General features: G+C 42.1%; 1 protein-coding gene across 1 annotated transcript in view; it reads right to left on the bottom strand.

Moving 5' to 3' along the window:
• Positions 1-20,577, bottom strand: part of CTBP1 (C-terminal binding protein 1) — a 326,081-nt gene that overhangs the window by 283,214 nt on the left and 22,290 nt on the right. Inside the window, exon 2 of the mRNA XM_018554762.1 lies at positions 9,580-9,678. Coding sequence (XP_018410264.1) covers positions 9,580-9,678 — 99 coding nt within the window. The remainder of the gene's footprint in view (positions 1-9,579; positions 9,679-20,577) is intronic.

The raw sequence follows: 20,577 nt of genomic DNA, 5'->3' as shown, positions 1-20,577 counted from the left end.
TATAGTTTATGACTCTGTTCCTGCACAACCTGGAGTTTCACATCTTCTGAAATGCTGTCCCTGGGCCTTTACATAGTTCTCGCTGGATTCAACATCAAATCAATTACAACAATAAAATAGATAAACAATCCAACTGAGAGTAGGACTCCCTTCTAGGTGGTGCCACTGATGTGTATTGCTGAGGGCTCAGGTGCACAAATTTCACCCTGAAGTCCCTGAGAAACCTTTAATTCTACTCTCGTCCATCTACCGAACCCTGAAACAGTTTGGGTTGGCTGACTTTTTAAAGTATATCTAAATCCAAAACCTAATTTAAAATTTAAAAAAAAAAAAGATAAAATAGAGATTTTTCATCACATCCGGTTCTGTTGATACAACAGGAAGTGAGAGCTAATCACTTCAAAGTTAGGGAAATTGCCTTTTTACATAGAAGTCACAAACAAATGCCCCCATTTGAAGATTTCCCCTCTATTCCACTTAAAATGCTCAACATCATTTTTTAAACATTTTTCCATTACTTCCCATCTCAGTGAAACTGTCACCAGGACAAATGTAGAAGATGAATCTTCTCAACAGTGACACACACAAAAATAATGCAGCCAGAGCAGAGATTGCTGCTAACAAGCGGGTACCTAGTTATAGTTATTGTTTTAGGGCTATAACTATATAACCTATTTATCATATAGATTATAGGTCTACCCTTGTAAGAGAGTCTTGATGCTCTTCTCAGTGGCTCTTGTAGCTCCTCCACCTAAGTTCTTCATCAAACACAGAGGAAAATAAATGATACATATGTTGGTCGGGTGCTGCTGCCTTTTACTACATCTCCTTCACATCTCTGGCAGGTTAGACAGTCCACACCAGCAGCCAACTCTGAAAGATATGGATAGTCTCAGTGGTACCAACTATTCATTTTGACTACGTGAACAATAGAAGCTATAGAGCCACAGTGAAAGGTTACAGTGGCCGTGAAATGATCTCATGTACCGTGTTGGCTGTTTGATGTCTGAACAGATATCTTTCACATTAGAGAGTTGGTGAACGGCCATACAAGGACCATTTATAAGCAGATAAGGTCTAAAATAATCTGACATTGCATGAGTATGTTGACTAGGACAGTTCAGAGATAACTTAATCCTCCAAACCTCGCTGCTGGCCACAAGTCTCCTCTTCAACCAACTCCTCCTCGGCCAACCCATAAGAAGACCAATTAGATTTGAGTGGAGTTTCAATGGCCACAGTAGCCTTTTATTAAATAAAACAAAGTTACAAATAACAATGAACAGTAACACAGTCGTAGAAAACACTAGGGTTGCAGGTCCGTGGTGTCACTATATGAGCAATACCCAATTCCCTGTGTTTATGGCACCAGTTATCTATGTTACGCCCCCAGATGCAATACACCATCTCAAGGAAGATCTCAGTTGACCGCAGAGATACTGGTCTGTAACTACCATGTCACAACCAGGTCCAAATAGAGGACACCACACCTGTCACGATCTGGATCAGGCTCGGAGTCCAGTAGCTGAAACAGCAGACAGAAGCGTAGTCAACAGGCCGAGTTCGGTACACAAGCAGATGGTAGTAGTATAGGCAGAAGCATAGTCAGAGATCAAGCCGAGGTCAGTAGCCAAAGATATCAGGTATGAAGTGGAAGACGATGAGAGCAGTCGGTGAATCAGCAGCCAAAGGTCGGTACACGAGTAGCAGTATGAGCGGATTGTATCAGAGGAGGAGCAAGGAAGCAAGATATTGGCAGGAACACAATAATCTGGCAAACAGGAAGCGCAGAGGCATGGCTTAAATAGGAAGTTCAAGGGAGGAGCAAGGAGTTCAGAGTTCAGCAGAAACTAGGTTTACCTGAGGATTACACAGGTGATCAGGCATGGAGCTATCCAAGGTTCTAAGGTGGCTCAGCAGGTAGAACCACTGCCAGCTACAGCAGAGGGCCTGGGTTCAGAGCCGGTTCCTGACAACACTGAAGATGGGTCCCCAATGGTTTTCCAATAACTCCAGCTGAAACTGCCTTTAAGGACCCCAAACTACCCATCAGCTACCATGACTTGCAGCAAGATGGTCCAAAGTGGAAAGTATAGGGCGGGTGGGAGGGAAAATCTCTTGATGTCTGCAGACCTCCGACTGGTCCTTCCTTGCACCACCCCATTGACCAGCCTTAGGAGCCCCCTTCCTATTCAACCACTTCCATCCAATCAGTTAAGTACCCACAACTTAAAACTCATGTTAGAACTCTTAACCATGTGTAGCCTGGTTCTGACTCTCATCATTTCAGGTAAGTCTTCCATTAATGTCTTTGCTCTCATAGCTCTAGGCCTGTCTTTATAGTAAAAAAAACAGCTAGCTGAATTGCCACAAAATTGAGTGCCTTCAGGACTGGAAAAACTATAAATTCTAGCGTCAAGTGAAGTACAAATGCCAGTAGATCCTGTTGGACTTTGGCTGGAAGAGAAGGCTGGGATGTGTAGCTCCTCAGCAGCTGGATAGTCATAGATTGCCCAGTCTGTAGGCGAAGAGAGCTGGGAGTTTCTGGAGTACACAGAAAGAAGTAAACAAAACCATCTGCAGACTCGAGGAGCGGGTAGGAAAGCAGGCCAGACTCTGTTGGCAGATGTTGTTAATGTAGTGAAACACCTGCTCAACCCGCAGCTGATTCTCAGCACATTCATCATACTGGCCCTTTGTTTTTCTTGCAGGGCACAGACACGAGGGTCACCCACAGCGACGCCATTATTTACCAGAAATCCCTCTAGTCAGTGCAGAACAATTAAAACAAAATTCAGCGCAGGTTGTTTTTTGGGATACAAATTAAACATGAACTCAATTTAAAAGGAAAATTTGTATATTGCCATGAAATGATAAGCTGTGGAAATAGCTAAATATAACCAATTAACAACTTTAGGCTGACAAAATGAGGCTGTCCAGCAGTACTGTGGATAGAGTACAACACAGGGCATGCTCCTATTGTAACATGGTATTAGGACTTTTTTTTTTTTTTCCCTGGTGCAGATCTGCTGAGTTAATATAGGATTCAGGAATGAAGGATGGCCCACCACATCCTCCTAGTGATCCAGTGACCTCCTTGTGACCAGCAAAAAAGTGCCAATTTCTAATAGGAGGGGTGTAGTACACAAGACAAAGGGGCAGCAATTAGTTGACCAATAACATCAGCTAGCTGCAGTGGCGTAACCAGAGTTATGGGCGCCCGGGGCAGAATTTTTTTTTCCCGCCCCCCCCATATTATATAAACATCCACTAGAACTGTACCCCCCACCCCCACACATATATATCAGCTAAGGAACTACAAGTCCAAGCATGCCATCATTGTCCCTGTACAAAATGCGGGGGTCGTGACGGCGCCCCCCCTCAGTCCTGCGCCCGGGGCAAGTGACCCCCCCGGTTGTTACGCCACTGGCTAGCTGCCCTTTTTATGGCTTTTAGAGTCCACATTCTGGGTAGTAGCAGCAAGCCCTACTGCCGGCTTAATATAAAAGGAAACACGTTCTGGAAAAAAAAAAGTGGACTATGGCTATTACTTGAAACTGCTTTGTGTTTTGGTTTCGTCCCTTCCATTTTATTTTATTTTAAATGTAATACTTTCTGATCACTGAAGGGGAACAAGTATGCAATTAACAACATTTTACTTTACTGTCTACATACTGATTCTGGGTTCCCTGACTCATTGGGGTCTATTTATAAAAAGAAATTGCTGAGCTATTTGCCCAGCAAAACTGCATTTACATTTCTTTGTGCGAATTAATCAGCTGTTTTGAGTATGGGAAAAATAGAATATTCTTAGACTATTTTCTCTAGGGTATCCCCGTAATATCTATTATTACATTTATCTGCTAATTCCCTCCAGCTTTCTCTAGAATTGTTACGCTGCATCTCTTGTTACTAAGATGTATTTATTTCCTATGATCCTCAACTCCATCTAGTGGTATTTTCCCAATTCTCTACTACTCATAATATATGAAGAATACTCCACTAGAAGAGAAAAAAAACCAAGACCGTTCAATTTTGCCCTAATCTCACAACAGCTGGTTAATTCTTAAAGAACAAATGTACATGCAGTTTTGCTGGATGAAAAGCTATGCAAATATATATTTTTAATAGATCCCATGGTGTATAGGAGTTAGAGGTTTAGCATGAGAATCTGGCAAATAGCAATTTCAGAAGGTCCACAGTGGCAGCCTTCATATTTCTTTCAGCATTAATTTGTTTTGAAGAGAAACTGAAGTATTTTTCATGTGTACTCACATGTGCAAGCAAAGTTAAGGCACCAGAATAAAGACACAGTGGAGGCCTGTAGTATTTTTACTACAGGCCGTCTCAACCTCTTTACAACTGAGGAACCATTGTAACAACCTTCAGGTCTCAGGCAACCCCCAGAAAAATTTTTACACGCACGGTATATAAGTGTGATCAGCAGGTTGTAGAGATTTTTAAATCACAGGGCATGCTCTGTGATTTAAAAATTATCTTCATGAAAAATCATGAAATAAAACAGATAATAACAATCAATTGTAGCCTTACCTTGATGGTCAGTATAGAAATGAACCCTTATTATCCGTTACGTTGTTGGTCAGTGTAGAAGTGACCCCTCACATTGGGGGGTAAGTGAAGAAGGACCCCTTACATTGGGGCTCATTGTAGAAGTGACCCCTTACATTGGGGGTAAGTGTAGAAGGACCCCTTACATTGGGGGTCAATGTAGAAGTGACCCGTTACGTTGGTGGTCAGTGTAGAAGTGACCCGTTACGTAAGTGGTCAGTGTAGAAGTGACCCCTTACATTGGGGGTCAATGTAGAAATGATCCCTTACAGTGGTGGTCAGTGTAGAAGTGACCCCTTACATTGGGGGTCAGTGTAGAAGGACCCCTTACATTGGGGGTCAATGTAGAAGTGACCCGTTACGTTGGTGGTCAGTGTAGAAGTGATACCTTGTGTTGGTGGTCAGTGTAGAAGTGATCCCTTACATTGGGGGTCAGTTTAGGCAGAAGATCAATCGCCACTGCTTTCTCCTCAAGAGGCATCACATAAGGTAAGTGCTTTCAGTAGAAAGGGGGGATAATATTTTTACCTTTTAATGTCACTTTAATATATAAACACTTACTTGATAGCTTCATACACAGTTCCTGGTGGCTGAATTTAAATAGTTACTTTTTAATGAAAAGGCTGCAGGCAGACACTCCATTTGTAGCGGAGCAGTACAGACTAAACGCACATAAAAAGCAGCTGTGCTGCGGGTTATGAAAACCTTGAGACGCGACCATTATTTCTTTTTCCCTATACAAATAATCCAGGAGAAAATGACATGATACTGTTACATTGTTTTTGTGAAATTGATTTCCTTTGCGGGCAGAGGATGTAAATAAATAGATTTTATGTGCTAGAAAGAGCGGACCAGCAGAATGAGAAAGACAGTCATTTGTAATTTGTGTATGTGCTGATGTAACTCATCTGGAAATGACAGAGAGAGGGAGGAGAAGAGAGAGTCACAGAGCGGGCAAGAGATGAGAGATGGAGGCAGCAAAAGAGAGAGAGAGCAGAGGGACATTATAAGGAGGAGGACAAGGACCATTCATCAATAAATGTGCACCTGTTACCTGCACACATATAACCCAGCCATTTTGTTAACCTAAAATATATTCATGAGGATGCAGCTTTAACAGTTCCATTGTGCCAGAAAAGGTCAGATTAAAGGGAAACTGTGATGTACTTTTTGATGAGCACATTTTTTTTGCATATACACCAATCAGCCATAACATTATGACCACTGACAGGTGAAGTGAATAACAATGATTGTCTTATTACAATGGCAGCCAGACCTACCAAAAGTGGTCCAGTGAAGGAAACCGGTGAACCGGTGGCAGGGTCATGGGCAGCCATGGCTCACTGATGTACAGGCTGGCCCATGTAGTCTGATCCAATAGAAAAGCTGCTGTAGCTCAAATTGCTGAAATGCTTGTTCCGATAGAAAGGTGTCTGAACACACAGTGTATCACAGTTTGTTGCATATGGGGCTGCATAGGTACAGACCGGTCAGGGTGCCCATGCTAACCCATGTCCACCTTCACAATGCAATGGGAAGGTGATCATCAGAACTGGACCACCGAGTAATGGAAGAAGGTGGCCTGGTCTGATTAATCACATGGATGGCTGGGTTCTTATATGTCACTTACCTGGGTAGGGGTGACAGGATGCACTAAGAGAAAAAGGCAAGCCAGCAGAGGCAGTGTGATGCATTGGGCAATGTTCTGCTGGAAAACCTTGGGCTCTGCCATTCATGTGGATGTTACTTTGACACGTACCACCGACCTAAACATTGTTGCTGACCAAGTACACCCCTTCATGGAAACGGAATTCCCTGATGGCAGTGGCTTTTTTTTAGAAGGATAATGCGCCCTGCCACACTGCAAAAATGGTTCAAGAATGGTTTGAGGAACACAACTACGAGTTCATGGCCTCCAATTCTCCAGATCTCAATCTGGAAAAACAAATCCGATCCATGGAGGCCCCACTTCAAGTCAGTCTTTAGAGTATGTGCATTAACCACCGCACAGTGGCCAATCTGCAAAGTATACACATTAACAGCTTGGGGATCAGTCTCCAGGGCATGTACATTAACCCACACAAGCTTAGTCTCCAAAGTATGCACAATAACACATCAATGACCAGTCTCCAGAGTATAGGAATTTCCCTCCGAATCCAATCTGCAAAATATGTGCAATACCTTCAGTTACCAGTCTGCAGAGTATGCGCATTAAATCACCAATGATAAGTCTGCAGAGTATCTGCATGCCATTAACCCACCAGTGACCAATCTGCAGAGTATGTGCATTAACCCACCAGTGATCAGTCTTCAGAGCTTGTGCCTTAACCCCTCAGGGGTCATTCTCCAACATATGTGCATTGGTGCCTTAGGAACCAGTCTCCAAAATATATGCACCGAACCCTCAGTAGGTAGTCTACAGAAAAGGTGCAATAAGCTGTATGTGGCCTGAATCTATCGAATTTTGCTGTTTGCATGGAGTTCCACTTTAACACTGTGAAGATATGTAGTTATAAGCACTTTGAAAATCTCCTTGACTAATGATAACCTCCATCATTTTAATCATCAGACTTAAGGCTTTGCCCCTGAATAACACATAGCAAGTAACGTACTATGTAACAGACACACTTGCTGGTCTTTGTTAGTTACTTTATTGAAATTTGTTTAAATTCTGTCAAACATTTTAAATAAGGGGGAAGTGGAACTTAGCCCCTGCGTGTCACAAAATCATTTTTCCTGGAAATCCCTAAAATATATATACATATATTATAAAACATGCCAGCTTTCATTTAGGTATTGTACATGTATGCACATGGAATTAAATTACTGAAATGCAGTCACAAATCAAATAAATCTATAAAAACTGTTAATGCCATGCACGAAATCCGGGAAATGTGCTAAATTAAGACATTTCCCATATTTAATATAATCCGTTCCTTGTATCATTTTATCTGTATTCAGCAGACCTTTCAGTATGACTCTGGGCCAACCTCTTGCTCATGCTACAATATATGTAATTGAGGCTTCATTGGACTGGAGAGGGGTGTAGTGCAAGATTAGCCCTTGCCTCTTTATCTTCTCCGAAGAAGGGAATGCAAGCTGATATAGGCATTTAGCTGGGACAGGTGTAACAGATAAATGCCATGCTAAAAACTAGTGACCATTACCAGGAATGTTGTGTCTATGATTCACAGAAATGTTAATTTTTTGGGGGAGAGTGACTTTGTATTACAGAACTTGCATACATATTACTGTCCATTGCTGTCCACATCTTTTGCTCCCTCTAGAGGTCTCGTAAAGACATTGCATCACTCAAGTCAGTATTCTTGGCTCATACATTATCTTATTGTCCACTTTGAGACTTTTGTATTTCTTACAAGGCAGTGTTGTACTCATAACGGATATGATGAATATTTGTACTCTGCATAATGAACTCCATTTACTATTTTCTTTGGAACAAAATGCCGCAGCCCGTCAGCAAAAAAATTCCAATTGGGAATATTGGTTTCCCCTTCATGACATAATTTTTGTCACGGCTGTATCGAGTTGCATTCAATAAATGAAGAAATGGACAGTGGCCACGGTAAACAGTCCCACTCCAAGAGCAACAATGACACAAACACAAGAGATAAGATGTTCGCCAAGCAAGCTGTCCTTGCTTGGCGAAAAAATTATTTAAAAAAAATAATAATCCCATCTTCTCCAGCCCCACATGTCAGCCATGTTCTAAAGGGAACCTGTTTACATAGACTTTGAATTTTAAAACCTGCACTAGAAAAAATTATTGATCAACAACGGAATGTGTAACAAGAACACTTCCTTTGACCACACTTTTCCGAACTCTTGATGAGGGATATTTATCAATTCCACTGCACAGTGCAAAACAATGGCAATGAGACAGATACTGTATAAGACAGATTTCATTTAAGATTGCAGCTTGATTCATAAATTCCTCACTCTGCTACTCTTTTACCATGAGAATCAGTTGAAATCACTAAGTCAAAATCAAGCCACACACTACATCATACTAACTTACAACTTAAACATAGAAGAATGGGAAAGCTCCAATTACATTATGGCACCTTAGATTTAAAGTGACAATAAACTCAAGATTTGAACCTTAAAAATGCATTCAAGTCCATTAACTATGAACAAAAATGTTTCTTATTTGTGTATCACTTGGCTGTAGATCCTCAAATCATCTCTAAATTGGTGCCAGCACTGTCCTTCCTTCTGGAAGGTGGCTACTTTTTTTCCCCATGGTCCCCGTGTGTGTTGTAAAGTAGCCACCGCTCCCAGCTTGCTCCCGTGATGGACTACAATCTCACGTTTAGTTTACCAATTTGTATTGAGATTGTAGCACATCACGGGAGCGAGCTTGGAGCGGTGGCTACTTTACAACACACACAGGGACCATGGGGAACAAAAGTAGCCCCCCTCCAGAAGGAAGGACAGTGTCAGCACCAATGCAGAGATGATTTGAGGATCTACAGCCGAGTGATACACAAATAAGAAACATTTTTGTTAATAGTTCAGATACTTGAATGCATTTTAAGATTTAACTCCTGAGTTTAGTGTCACTTTAAGTCAAGACCCCTCTAAATAATTGGCACCACAATACACTGCACCACATAAGTGTAATTGGGTCCTGATGCCCATCAAATACATTAGTAGGCGGCAATATACAATGGATCCAAAGTCCTATTAACAAATACTCTGATAACACAAGATAAACAAATGATGACCAGCTCAATACAAGCCTAGCACTACAGATTAGTACATAAAACTTAAGTAACACATAAATACCAGCAGTGATAATCAGCTCTGTGTTACTCTATATTGAATGCCCACCGGCAAAACACAGGCAAGGTTAACTAGTCAGCATTAAACCTGCACCATCAACAGCTGTGCATGCAGCATAAACATTCACCTAACAGTAAATGAGACATCACAGCTGAAGAAAGCAGAGATGAAGTCAGTTTAAGTATATTATAGGACCATGTTGTTTACCTGCCTCAGGCGAGTTTCGCATCATTGACCAAGGGGTTGTGCTGCCAGCAGTGGAAGAGGCAAGGGCATGCTGGGCCCTCCAGGCTAACGGGTATGGAGCTGCAATAAAGGAAAATAAATGAGAGCTATCTACGCACATAAAGTTTTACTACATCTTATTAAACAACTCCACAAAGCATTATTTGCATTTAATCTGGCCATGTTACATAACCCAAATGGGATTTTAGGAAAACAGTTTTTTCTGTGAGAAAAATAAAAAACATACAGCTAATGTGGTTCCTCTGGTTTCAACAGTCAGACACACGTGAAAGAATACAAATAAAACAGGGTCTGGCACTGGCCACCTCCTCTGAAGCGAATATGCATCAGGAGGAAAGTTCCCATGTGAAAACAGATGATACCCCATTATGTTCTGTGTAAAATTATAGCATGGTGTAGGACACTGGTAAAGCCTTTGAGGGTGTTGAGTGCTGAACTAAATATTGGTTGATCTTGCAATGCAACAAAGGAGGTAAAATTGGATATATTTAATGGTTCAACATCTCCTCAAATAAAATCCAACTTTTCAAATAGTTGGAGACAGGAGTTTCATTGACTAAAGCTTCAGAAATAACTCCACTCCAAATTATGTAGTTCATATAACTGTTACATGAGCCATTTTGTAATTTAATGTCATTAAAATTACATTAATATCTCAATCTTCAGCTAGCCAGCCTGTCAGGAACCAGAGCAGCTGCTGTCAGCACTGTGGCCCTCGGACCTGAAGCATGTAGTTCCAGTTTTTTAGCCCCTCCTCAGGAAGTTCTCTATGCCTTCCTGTGTGCCCATTTTGCTTCTTGCTGTTTCTGGAATCCTGCAATCCTGATACTGATCCTTCTTCCTGCCTGACCCTGTGATCTGGCTGCTACACCTGCTCCATGTATCCCTCCCCCTTCCTGCCTGGCCCTGCTGTACCGAATTCTCTTTTATCCTCCAGGTGTAGATATAGGTTGTATATTGTTAGTGTAGTGTTTGCATGCTGAACTTGTTTTAGGTGTGTATATGTTGCTTTTAACCTGTGTTGGTTCACAATAAACCTTGTTGTTTTTATACTTAGCTTTGGGTCCAGTCTTTGTTGTGCAATACATATATTTAGTCACACCTGTGGTCTTCTCATTTGAAACTGCTTAATTGAAAACATGGCATCAGTGGTCTGTAGAGAGGACATCCCAAAATTCCTAACCCTCCTCAAGGCATTGGTTCACTGTTTTCCACAGAAGTCTGAAAAGACCTTGATGTAAACTTTCAGGTCCCACCAACAATACCTTTAGATTTACTGCAGCTTACTTGCAAAGGGTAGTATGGCTAGAGGGTTTCAGGGTTGAAAGTTTCTTACAACACTAGTACTGATCCCAGTGTGTATGCATGCTCCTTATATGTATATAAAGCCAAAACTTTTTCTTAGGGGGTTGTTCACTAAAGAGCCAAAGGATCCAGCCGTCGCTTCGGCTGAACCTTCGGCTTTCTTCGGCCGTCGGAGCCCTTCGGTTCAGTTGAACTGAAGGGCTGCTGTATGGGCTATTCACTATAGCCCGTACAGCAGCCGAAGGTACCAAGCAGAATAGCCGAGCTGAATGCTGCTTGGCGGAAATCGGCTAGCGAGTGAGCTGCCATAGCTTCGGCAAAGCTGATCCAGATGTTGGATCGGCTGAGTCGTAGTCCCTCTGTACTTCGGCTCTGCCGAACAGCCGATCTACGGCTGATTCCAGCTGATGTACGGCTGAAATCAGCCTTTGTCAGGGTACCCTGCGCGGGTGTCCCCACACCGCATGCAGGTACCCACGCAGGAGGACCAAATTAGTATGACCACACCACACTAGACACTGCAACTGAGCTTATATGTTTATTGATAACATTCCTATCATGATGTCAAGATGTGGTTGAGATATGGCAATGATACCTTAATGGTTTGCTCCAGAACAAAAGGTAAATTAGAATTTTTCTTGAATTGTCTTAATGGGAGTTCTGTGAATATGTATGACTGCAGAATTTATAGGTTCAGAAGTAACCTTATCTGCTGATTAAAATCTTGGGTAAAGTCACAGCTACAGAAGAAAACAGCAAATCCACTCCTACACAGTCCTAACACTTGCCTATTGATTAAATCCATTCTTGAGGCTGTGGTGGCAGAGCAGGAGAGACTGTGACTTTATACAAGCAGTTGAACTAGGTAATAGGGAATGTTATGCCAGTATCACCCTCTCAGTAGAGTAGAGCTCCAACCTAGGCAATTTTTCTAGTTCAAGATAGCCTGGGGAAGGGTTAGAGCCTCTATCAAGGATTTTTGTGCCCCCACTCGAGAGATTCCTCGCACGTCCTGTCCTTAGGCACAACAGGAAGTGAGAGCAAATCTCTTTCAAAGTGGGGGTAAATTCCACCTATGAAAGTTATCAGTAGAACATAAGTATCCCAGATGAATGATTTCTCCTCTATTTCCTATCACTTTTTGTCTTGGTAATAATGATCATAAAGACAGAAAGTGGACAGGAAGTGAAATTGTCCCCTCTCTTTTTTTTGGTGTGAGTTGCCTTTTAAACTGCAGCAAATATTCTTGCCAGTCCCCTGACACATTTTGGGCTGAAAGTCCTTATTTGTAGCTAACTAGGAAACAGCAAGGGGGTTATGCAGAGAGCAATATCCACTAGGTCTATCTAAAGTCATAAACCACAGCAGATCAATTCATTTGGCAGAAGCGCAAACAGAAGACAAACAAGACTGCTTTGTCTCTTCATTATGTTTCTCTCCCATGGCCTGTAAACTTAGACAGACCATCTATCGATAGTGTCAAATTATCCAATAGGTTAGTAAATGAGCTGAAAGAGCAAAAGACCATTAATTGTGTTTTGTGGCTGCAAAATAACACTGGACTACTTGGGTCAGAGTGAGTTTTGGAATGAAAGACCAAAAATGTGGTGGACTGGTTTGGTCCCTGAAGGCAGTTATAAGTGTGAGAACCTTTGTCCAAATCTTATAAAGGTAGAAGTCACTGGTGGGTTTCTACACCATGTACAGAATGTTATTACATACAGAAGTATGTTGTTTATGCTATTTACTAGATTGGGAAATAGCCAATAAATGATAGGAACATGTGTGTTCCATTGCTACGAGCATGGGAGCTACTTGTCTCATTACCCAAGTCCATAAGATGCATTAGAGAAACAGAAAATGACTCTCCTTGGCAGGCTTGGTGGTAATTCCTGTTGTGGATAGAGGTGGAAATTATGAGAATATTTTCCTGTCTGCCAGTGACAGTTCCCTTGGGTCTTAATGAAGCCCTAATTGAGTATAATGTGTATAGGTATACGGTGGTTGCATTTTCTTTCTTTAGTGTGCTATAGCCTCTTTAGTTTGTTGGTTCAGTAATTCTAATTTTCTTATTTTGCTGGGGAATGTTTATTACATCTATGTATCATCGTGCAGTGTTCTTGAAATGGTAAATGGTAAAATTCCAGGCAAACAGCTAAACACAACACATACAAATACGTATATTTTCATAGCCAAAGGATTTGTAATTGTGCTCAGACAATCGTGTGCCTTACACTCCTCCCAAATACATACCCTGTTTGATGTTGCAGGGGTCTGAACAGATAACCAAAGATTATTATTATTTGAGGACACCTGACCATCATACCTACTTATATGGCCAAAGGTATGTGACACCCCAGCACTTTAAATCATTGAGTTCAGGGGGAGGTCTTTTTTTGTTCCCGTATGACTATAAGGTAAAGACGACAGTCATGCATGGAACTGGACGGAAATATGCCGTGGTGCGTGTGCGCGCACAGCCGGAAATAGGCAGAAAAACGCACAAACAGCAGGCGCACAGGAAGTGACACAACAGGCATTAAGGAAATTACCTATTTAAATGAGCCTGCTCTGCTCACTGTGCTGATGGTCTTTCAGATGTGTGTGTTTGTTGCCTGTGCCCGTGATCCTGTTGAAGACTTTGCCTGTGACTCGGATTGTTTAGACATCTCTTGATTGCTGCCTGCCCCTGACCTCGACCTGTATCCTGGATTTGTTTATTGCCTCACGATTTTGTACCATGCTGCCTGGCTGACTCTGATTCTCGGCTATCCTTGACTCCGTTCCTGCTTCCTGAATTGGCTGATCCGCTCCTGGACTTTCCTGCACCTGATTCCACCTGTGGCACTCATGCTCCTTGCTGTCCTTTCACACCCTTTTCTCACCTCCAGGGGCTGTAGGACGTGAGAAGTAGGAGAAGCCTCCTCAACTATCGGTCTCTCACCAGGTACGTGATAATAACTGTTCTCCTGTGCCCAAACCCATCACTGTAAAGGCATGGTTTAATGAGTCTGGTGTGGAGGAACTGAAGTGGCCTGCAGAGTCCTGACCTTAACTCTACTGCACATCTTGGAGATGATTTGGAACACCAATTGCAACCTAGCTCTTCTCATCCAACATAAGTACTTGACTTCATGAATGCTCTTTTAGTTAATAAACCACACAGAGGCTTTTATAGCTATAAAGTGGAGACCAACTCCATATTAAAGTACTTCTAATCTCAAAACCAAAAATGCTATATATTTCATCTTACCGATCCTTAAATTTGGTGGCTGCATTCGTTTTCCATTTTTAGTCTTTTGTGCTACCTTTTTCACCTGTTGATCCAGACAGTACGTTTGTTATTTTTTCAACTTCCTTTAACAAACCAAGATGTCTAGCAAAAGTGTCAGCTAGAGGGTTGAGACAAACACTATTTAACACTGACAGGGGTCATTACAAGCTTTTATTCATTTATGTTAAACCTTTATCCCAAAAGGAAAAAATAAGATGTTGCTGTAACTGCTTAAAACGTATTTTCTGGAGTTTGGATTTAATTCGTTAGTCAAGTCCATCTAAACCTGCTTGCCCATCTAATTTACTAACGCATCTAAAGGTGCCCATACACCTTACAATTATCTGCAGATTTTCTGTGGTCAGATGGAAAAAGTGAAACAGATTGGCCCAGGAGGAGATTTCTCCATCCACACAGTTAAGTGTAGATGGAGGAATCTGTTGCACCTTTTCCATCTGACCACAGAAAATCTGCAGATAATTGTAAGGTGTATGGCCAGCTTTACACTACCCTCTTCACAGGGTGACAATGCTACAAGGTGGCTTAATTGCTCTTCCATAGAGTGGAGCCACCCTAACACCCTAGGTGTGTTGCAGGCTGGATCATCAGGTAAAAAGAAAGGAATAAAGCAAAAAAAAAAGAAAGAAAACTAATGCAACCACCAAATTTAAGGAGTGGTAAGCTGCAATATACTCTCAATTTTGTTTTTGGGTTAAGAAATGCTTTTATGCCCATGATTTTGGAATAGGATGTCCGCTAAGCTCCTATTGGTGTGACCGTCAGTTGTCCTTTTGGCCATGTAGTGGATAACAAGTGTACTTAGTAAAATTGAAATTGTAATCCTTTATTCTAGATTCCTAAATTATGGTCAGCAATGAAAGTGTCTTTGTATAGACTGTATATGAAAGGGAGGAACAAACTCATCCATCTAGCAGTCCGTGACCCACAAGCCTTAAGAAAGCCTGATTGCTCTCATGAAACAGTCATCGGTCAGCTCTTCACACTGACAATATTTTGCCCGCAGTAAAGTGTTAAATTACCGCTGTTCAATTTCAGACTATTCATAGATCGTGGCCTGCCGGCTATCACAGAAGCCAGGTGGCTAGTTGAATCAACTGGCTAGGGAGAACACTGCTAACTGGCATGCCATAGTGCTTGTTAATTAACACTTGATGCAGCACCTTTAACAGACAGATGCAAGCAGGCGTAATAGTGACACATCCCTTATTAGTAAGCGCCATCTCTTCCCTTATCAGCAAATGGGAGAAAGCTGAACACAGCTTATCCTACAAATACAGTTGCCTGTGAGCTATCTGTAAAAAAGATATTAAATTAAAGATAAAGCAGGGCAAAGAAAAAAGGTCACCCCCCACCTCCCCAGCAGAATGTAATCAGTTCTTTGAGTTCCCTGGCCTATCCATTTGGCCAGCCTGAGTGCAGCAAAACAACTGGCACTTCTGGGCATTGGTCAGCCAGGACTCACTTCATCTCTCCTCAACTTTGTTGCTTCTTTTGACAGTGGTGGGTCAATAATACTGTCACATGGGGTGGCGTGGGTGTTCGTAGCTTTATGTAAGCTGTGCAAGGTCTCCAGCAGTGAAGGAACACAGAAAGGGTACCATATGCTGTTGAGGAAGGATGGAGTTAAATTGTCATTACCACCCCATAAAAAACTAAAACCTTTTTTAAAAAAGGATCTCTTTGTGCCCTTTTGTTTTTAATTAGGCTTTCCTCTTATAAAATTGATCTGTTGATCCTGTCAGCCATTTGGGTCACCTCCTTCTTTGTTGCAACAATTTTCAGGCTCATAGAGCCTCTGCAGCGTTGCCACCACAGTGCACATGCTCCTCTTCCAGTGGTATTACTTACTAGACATGGCTTACTTCTTGGGTCACGTGAATGCTTTTTTTTATACAGATTAGTATGTCGCTAAGCCACAGCACGTCTCATGTCCTGGTGATGCTGTTCTGGCATTCCCCCCCAGGTTATGCCAAGTGGTGTGCATTCTCAAGCATCTGATCAGATGTGCAGATACTTGAATGACAGGGCACTCTGCTCTGGAGTGCTGTCACCAGGACATGTGACCCACGTTGACTTAGCCCAGCTCCTGTCCCTGGCCACGCTGAACTGTCAAAGTCATGTGACTAAAGAACTAAAGGTACTTGTAAGCTTGATTTTTAAAGTAATCGCTGGTGGTATGCCTTATCCTTAAAAGAGAACAGGAGGACATATACTAATATCCTCCGGTGACCCAAAACTCAGTATATAGAGTGCTATTGAGAGCACAAAGCCACGCCGCTGCCGGGATGGATCCCGACAATACTGTCGAGATCCACCCCGCTGGCTGATTGACAGCTGGCTCTGCCTCTCTAGTCAGCACCTGTAATGGATCCCCGCCATCTGCGCATGTGCGGCCTGCGCGGTCCCGCGCTGCTCGGGAACGCGCCATTCCGCGCATGCGCAGAAACAGTAACCTGCGCGGAAGAAGATGCGCAGAAACAGTAACCTGCGCGGAAGAAGATGCGCCATCCCGCGCATGCGCAGAAGCAGTAATCCGTCAGCATGAAAATCTGCCATGATGGCGCACAGGAAATGACATCACTGGCCCTATATAAACCCAGCAGCAGTACCACCATGTTGCTGGTTTATTGTCAGCTAATCCTTGTTCCAGTTTGTTGATATCTTGCTTGATCCTTGTGACCCGGACTTCCTCGATTAACCTTGAATTCTGCCTGCCTTGACCTCGGAACTGTTATTTGACCATTCTTCTGCCTGACCCCTTTTGTACTGGAATTGCCTGATTGGAACCTGACCTCGGATTGCCCATTGGATTACGGCTTGCACGGTGCTCAACACCACTGGCACTCCTGCCACTTGTTGTCCCGCTGGGCTCTGTTCCCATCCTCAGAGTCTCCCAGGAAACAAGGTGCAAGGGAAGCCTCCTCTCACATCCGGTCTCCCAGAAGGTACGTAATAGCACCGTAGAAAGGGAGAGGGGAGGGAGGGAACCCCTGTGGGGAGCGCTGACTACCAGTCACTGCTCTCTGCAGGAAGAGGATCGGGAAGTCGGCAATCGGTGGTATGTGTTCGCTCACTTCCCGATCAATAGAGCCATTGTGTGACAGCTTTAGTGTCACAGGTCGGCTTGAAACACTCACCCCATAATTCTCCTTTAAGCAGGGTACACACGGGTACATTTTTGCATGAAAGTTCGTATGAAAAATCCCGTCGGAATGTTCGATACTGGCATGGCTACTGAGAGGTTCCAGAAAATAAATAGATTTGCAGGGAAGAAGCTGGCCTTTTGGTTTCTTTTTTTCCGTTTTTTCCGGATTGTAACTGGGATCTGGAGCTCTGGAGATTTCTTAGTATTCTGGGTGGGATGAAATCTCCAGCCCTGAGGTGAGGTGTTGCCAGTGACCAGGTGGCTGAAAGCAGCCTCATTAAGAGCCTAGACCAGAGCTCAAGGGAGAGTTGGTGTGGTGTTTGCTGGAGGCACACCAGGGTCAAGCCAAGCCAGTGGTGTGTGGATGTGCAGGAGGCACACATCCACAAGCAGACTCGGGTGCGTGCTGGACGCACGTGGAACAGCCAGGGGAGGCTGGGGAAGGTCGATTACCCAAAGGACCTGGTGGACACACTGCTGAATCCAGTGTGAGTGCTCAGGAGGGGTGAGCAGTGTGAGTATCACACAGATTATTATAAGAAGTGTATGAACTGTTCTGTTTAATTTATGTTGAAGAGGAATAAAGACTGTCCTGTTTATGTTTAAGTTGGCTTCAAGACTGGTCCTTAAGTGCGCAACATTGGGCTATATTCCTCAAACATCACAACTGTTAGAAATCCGTTCAATTTAGTAACATTTTTCAACATGCTTCTTTGAAAATGTTGGGAACATTGTCATTTTCGCCTGTCAATTGCATCATACTAATTGATAGATATTCAAACAAATGTTCCCAAAACAACTTCATGTATACCCTACTTTATTGGTGGGATGAATAGGACTGCTCCACTAAAAAGATACAGTCCCTTCTTGCTCTTCTGAAAACAATTGTTCAATAAGTTTAGGATTAAAAAGGTATTTTTTGGCTACCAGTGTGACAACCTTCAGAGATAAATCCTGGCTTTTCTTTATGTTTGAGGATGATTAAAACTGTAATATAGCAGTGTTATTTTTTTAATGTTTACAAAATATAATAAAGGCTATGAAACGGTGCCTTCAATGTTATCTTTTTAAAAATAGAATAAATATTCTATACATTTTGGGAGATTAAACTTATGGGGACCCTAGTTTTTTAAAAGTTAGTTTTGAATTTTTTTTTTCCCCATCATTTTTGTAAATTTCCGTACAAGTGCCTTTGGAAAGAAATATTTCAGTGATTTGACTTCTGTCCCCAAAAACAGCATGGAACCCACATTGATATCTTACAAGATAATAAAAAAAGTTATTGATAGGTAAAATGATGCAGCGTTGAAAAATAAAGCTAATTCTGGCCAAAGTACTGTATATGTGAAGTCAAAACTGACTTTACATATACAGCTTTCTTTTTCTGTGTCCCGTTCCCGCAGGGGGTGGTCAGCTTGCACTGTCCAGTCTGATGAAAATTGCCGGGTCATTTCTGGAAAGTTCCCAGCTACGATCATGACTCCTAAAACCTCTATAAGAGCTTAGGGGTTGGGTTTACATCTAATAATTTCCCTCTGTGCATAGCTGCCGATCTTCCCCTTTTCTCTTTTTCAGCCCCCTGCCAGTAACAGGCGTAAAGGTGATAATTGTTTATAAGGTATTTATTGATTTCAGCACTTCTTCGTTCTAAAACAACAACTTGATTTTAAATGAAATCAGAATTCTTCAAGTATATTTATATCTGCTGGTTCTTCTATCCTAACCTCTCCTGTCCACATTGCTTGTCCTTTTCTGTAGAAGATAAATGGAAAGCGTAGTGGATAATGGCAGATTATCTGACAAGCAATGACTCAGAATCCTCAGGAAAAAAACAGCGCTGGTGTTGATTATAACACACAGATTATTCATCCTTCACAGCACATATCAAAGCATAATACACAGCTCCAGAGTCTGATCTGCCTTTGTTAAATGTCATGTCCATAAACAAGATTTTCTACATATGATCTTCAGATAGATAATAAAAAGAACAGGTCCAGGATCGTTAAAAGGTCTTCTGTAATCTGATTGCACCCTAGAAAACGTCACTGTGTTCCCCACTGATTTAAATACATTATGCCAAAATGGTGGAAATTTACCACAATTTTACCATAAATGGCTGTTTTCTGCCAAAATTCCCCAAAAAAGAAGTGGTTCCTTCCTCTGACCCTTACCTCACTATAGGACGCAACAGTGAGGTAAGGGTGGGTAAATAGATCTACAGCGCATATCAAGGGATGCCGCCATCCAAAGCCATCCTTACGAAGGATGCTGCCATGGAACAGAAAGAGAGAAGGGGACAAAGGCCACCGAGAGAAAGGTGAGTATACAGTCTCTTAAAAAAAGATGCCAGCTGTTTACTGCAACAACATAGTCACTTTAGGTCAATCTGAGTTTATTGATTTTATCTTTGAAAACATGCTACAATAAAAACATGGTAGGTACCGATGGGATGCATGGCTGGAGCATATGAAAAATAGAGCACAACAATAGTTCCGGGTTCTACCTTCACAACCACACATATGTTCTTTTGGATGGAGTCCAATAACAGTTCAGTTACCACATATATAAAATAACCTAATTGAGTTGTAATAAATACCAAAGATGTAGGGTCCACTACTTGCTTCAGAATTGAGGTTTCTGCTACACAACGGGGAAAACAAGTACCAGTGGTTAGGGGTCCTAGAGGCATTCCTCGTGTGTTATTTTTGGTATATCATTATTCACGTCATATGGAGCGAGCTCGATTTTCATTGCACTTTACTTGCTTTACTCGCCTGCTCTATTGTTGTTATCAACCAAAGTTCTGTAACCTGTATGATAAAGGACAAAGGCATGTCTTTTTCCATTTCCTTTTCTGTTTACTATGTATTTCCTTTTGAAAAAAATAAATAAAATCTCTAAGTTGAAAAAAAAAAAGAACTTGGTAGGAACATGGTAATTTCTTGTGTCTGTGATTAGTGAATTACAATACAAAATGCAATGATATGCAATGGTAAATCAAATAAAAGGTAGAAATACAAATAGGTGTTTCCCAAAACCCAATGTAAGAATGAACCAGCTGGGCCTATATATTCAGTCTTGATACAGGCTTTATTCGGCTTCAAGTTTGATTTTGGGGGGAGAAGCATCAGTATGCAAAGAAGAGATGGGGTAGGGGTGGAATGGGGAAGGAAGAAAGGGGGAGAGGGAGTAGGGAAAATAGAGGTGTTAGGTG

This window comes from Nanorana parkeri, unplaced genomic scaffold (assembly GCF_000935625.1).
Source record: "Nanorana parkeri isolate BGI_ZX_2015 unplaced genomic scaffold, ASM93562v1 scaffold172, whole genome shotgun sequence".
NCBI lineage: Eukaryota > Metazoa > Chordata > Amphibia > Anura > Dicroglossidae > Nanorana > Nanorana parkeri.
Note: the sequence above shows the minus strand (reverse complement) of the source record. Positions and strands in the feature narration are given on the sequence as shown.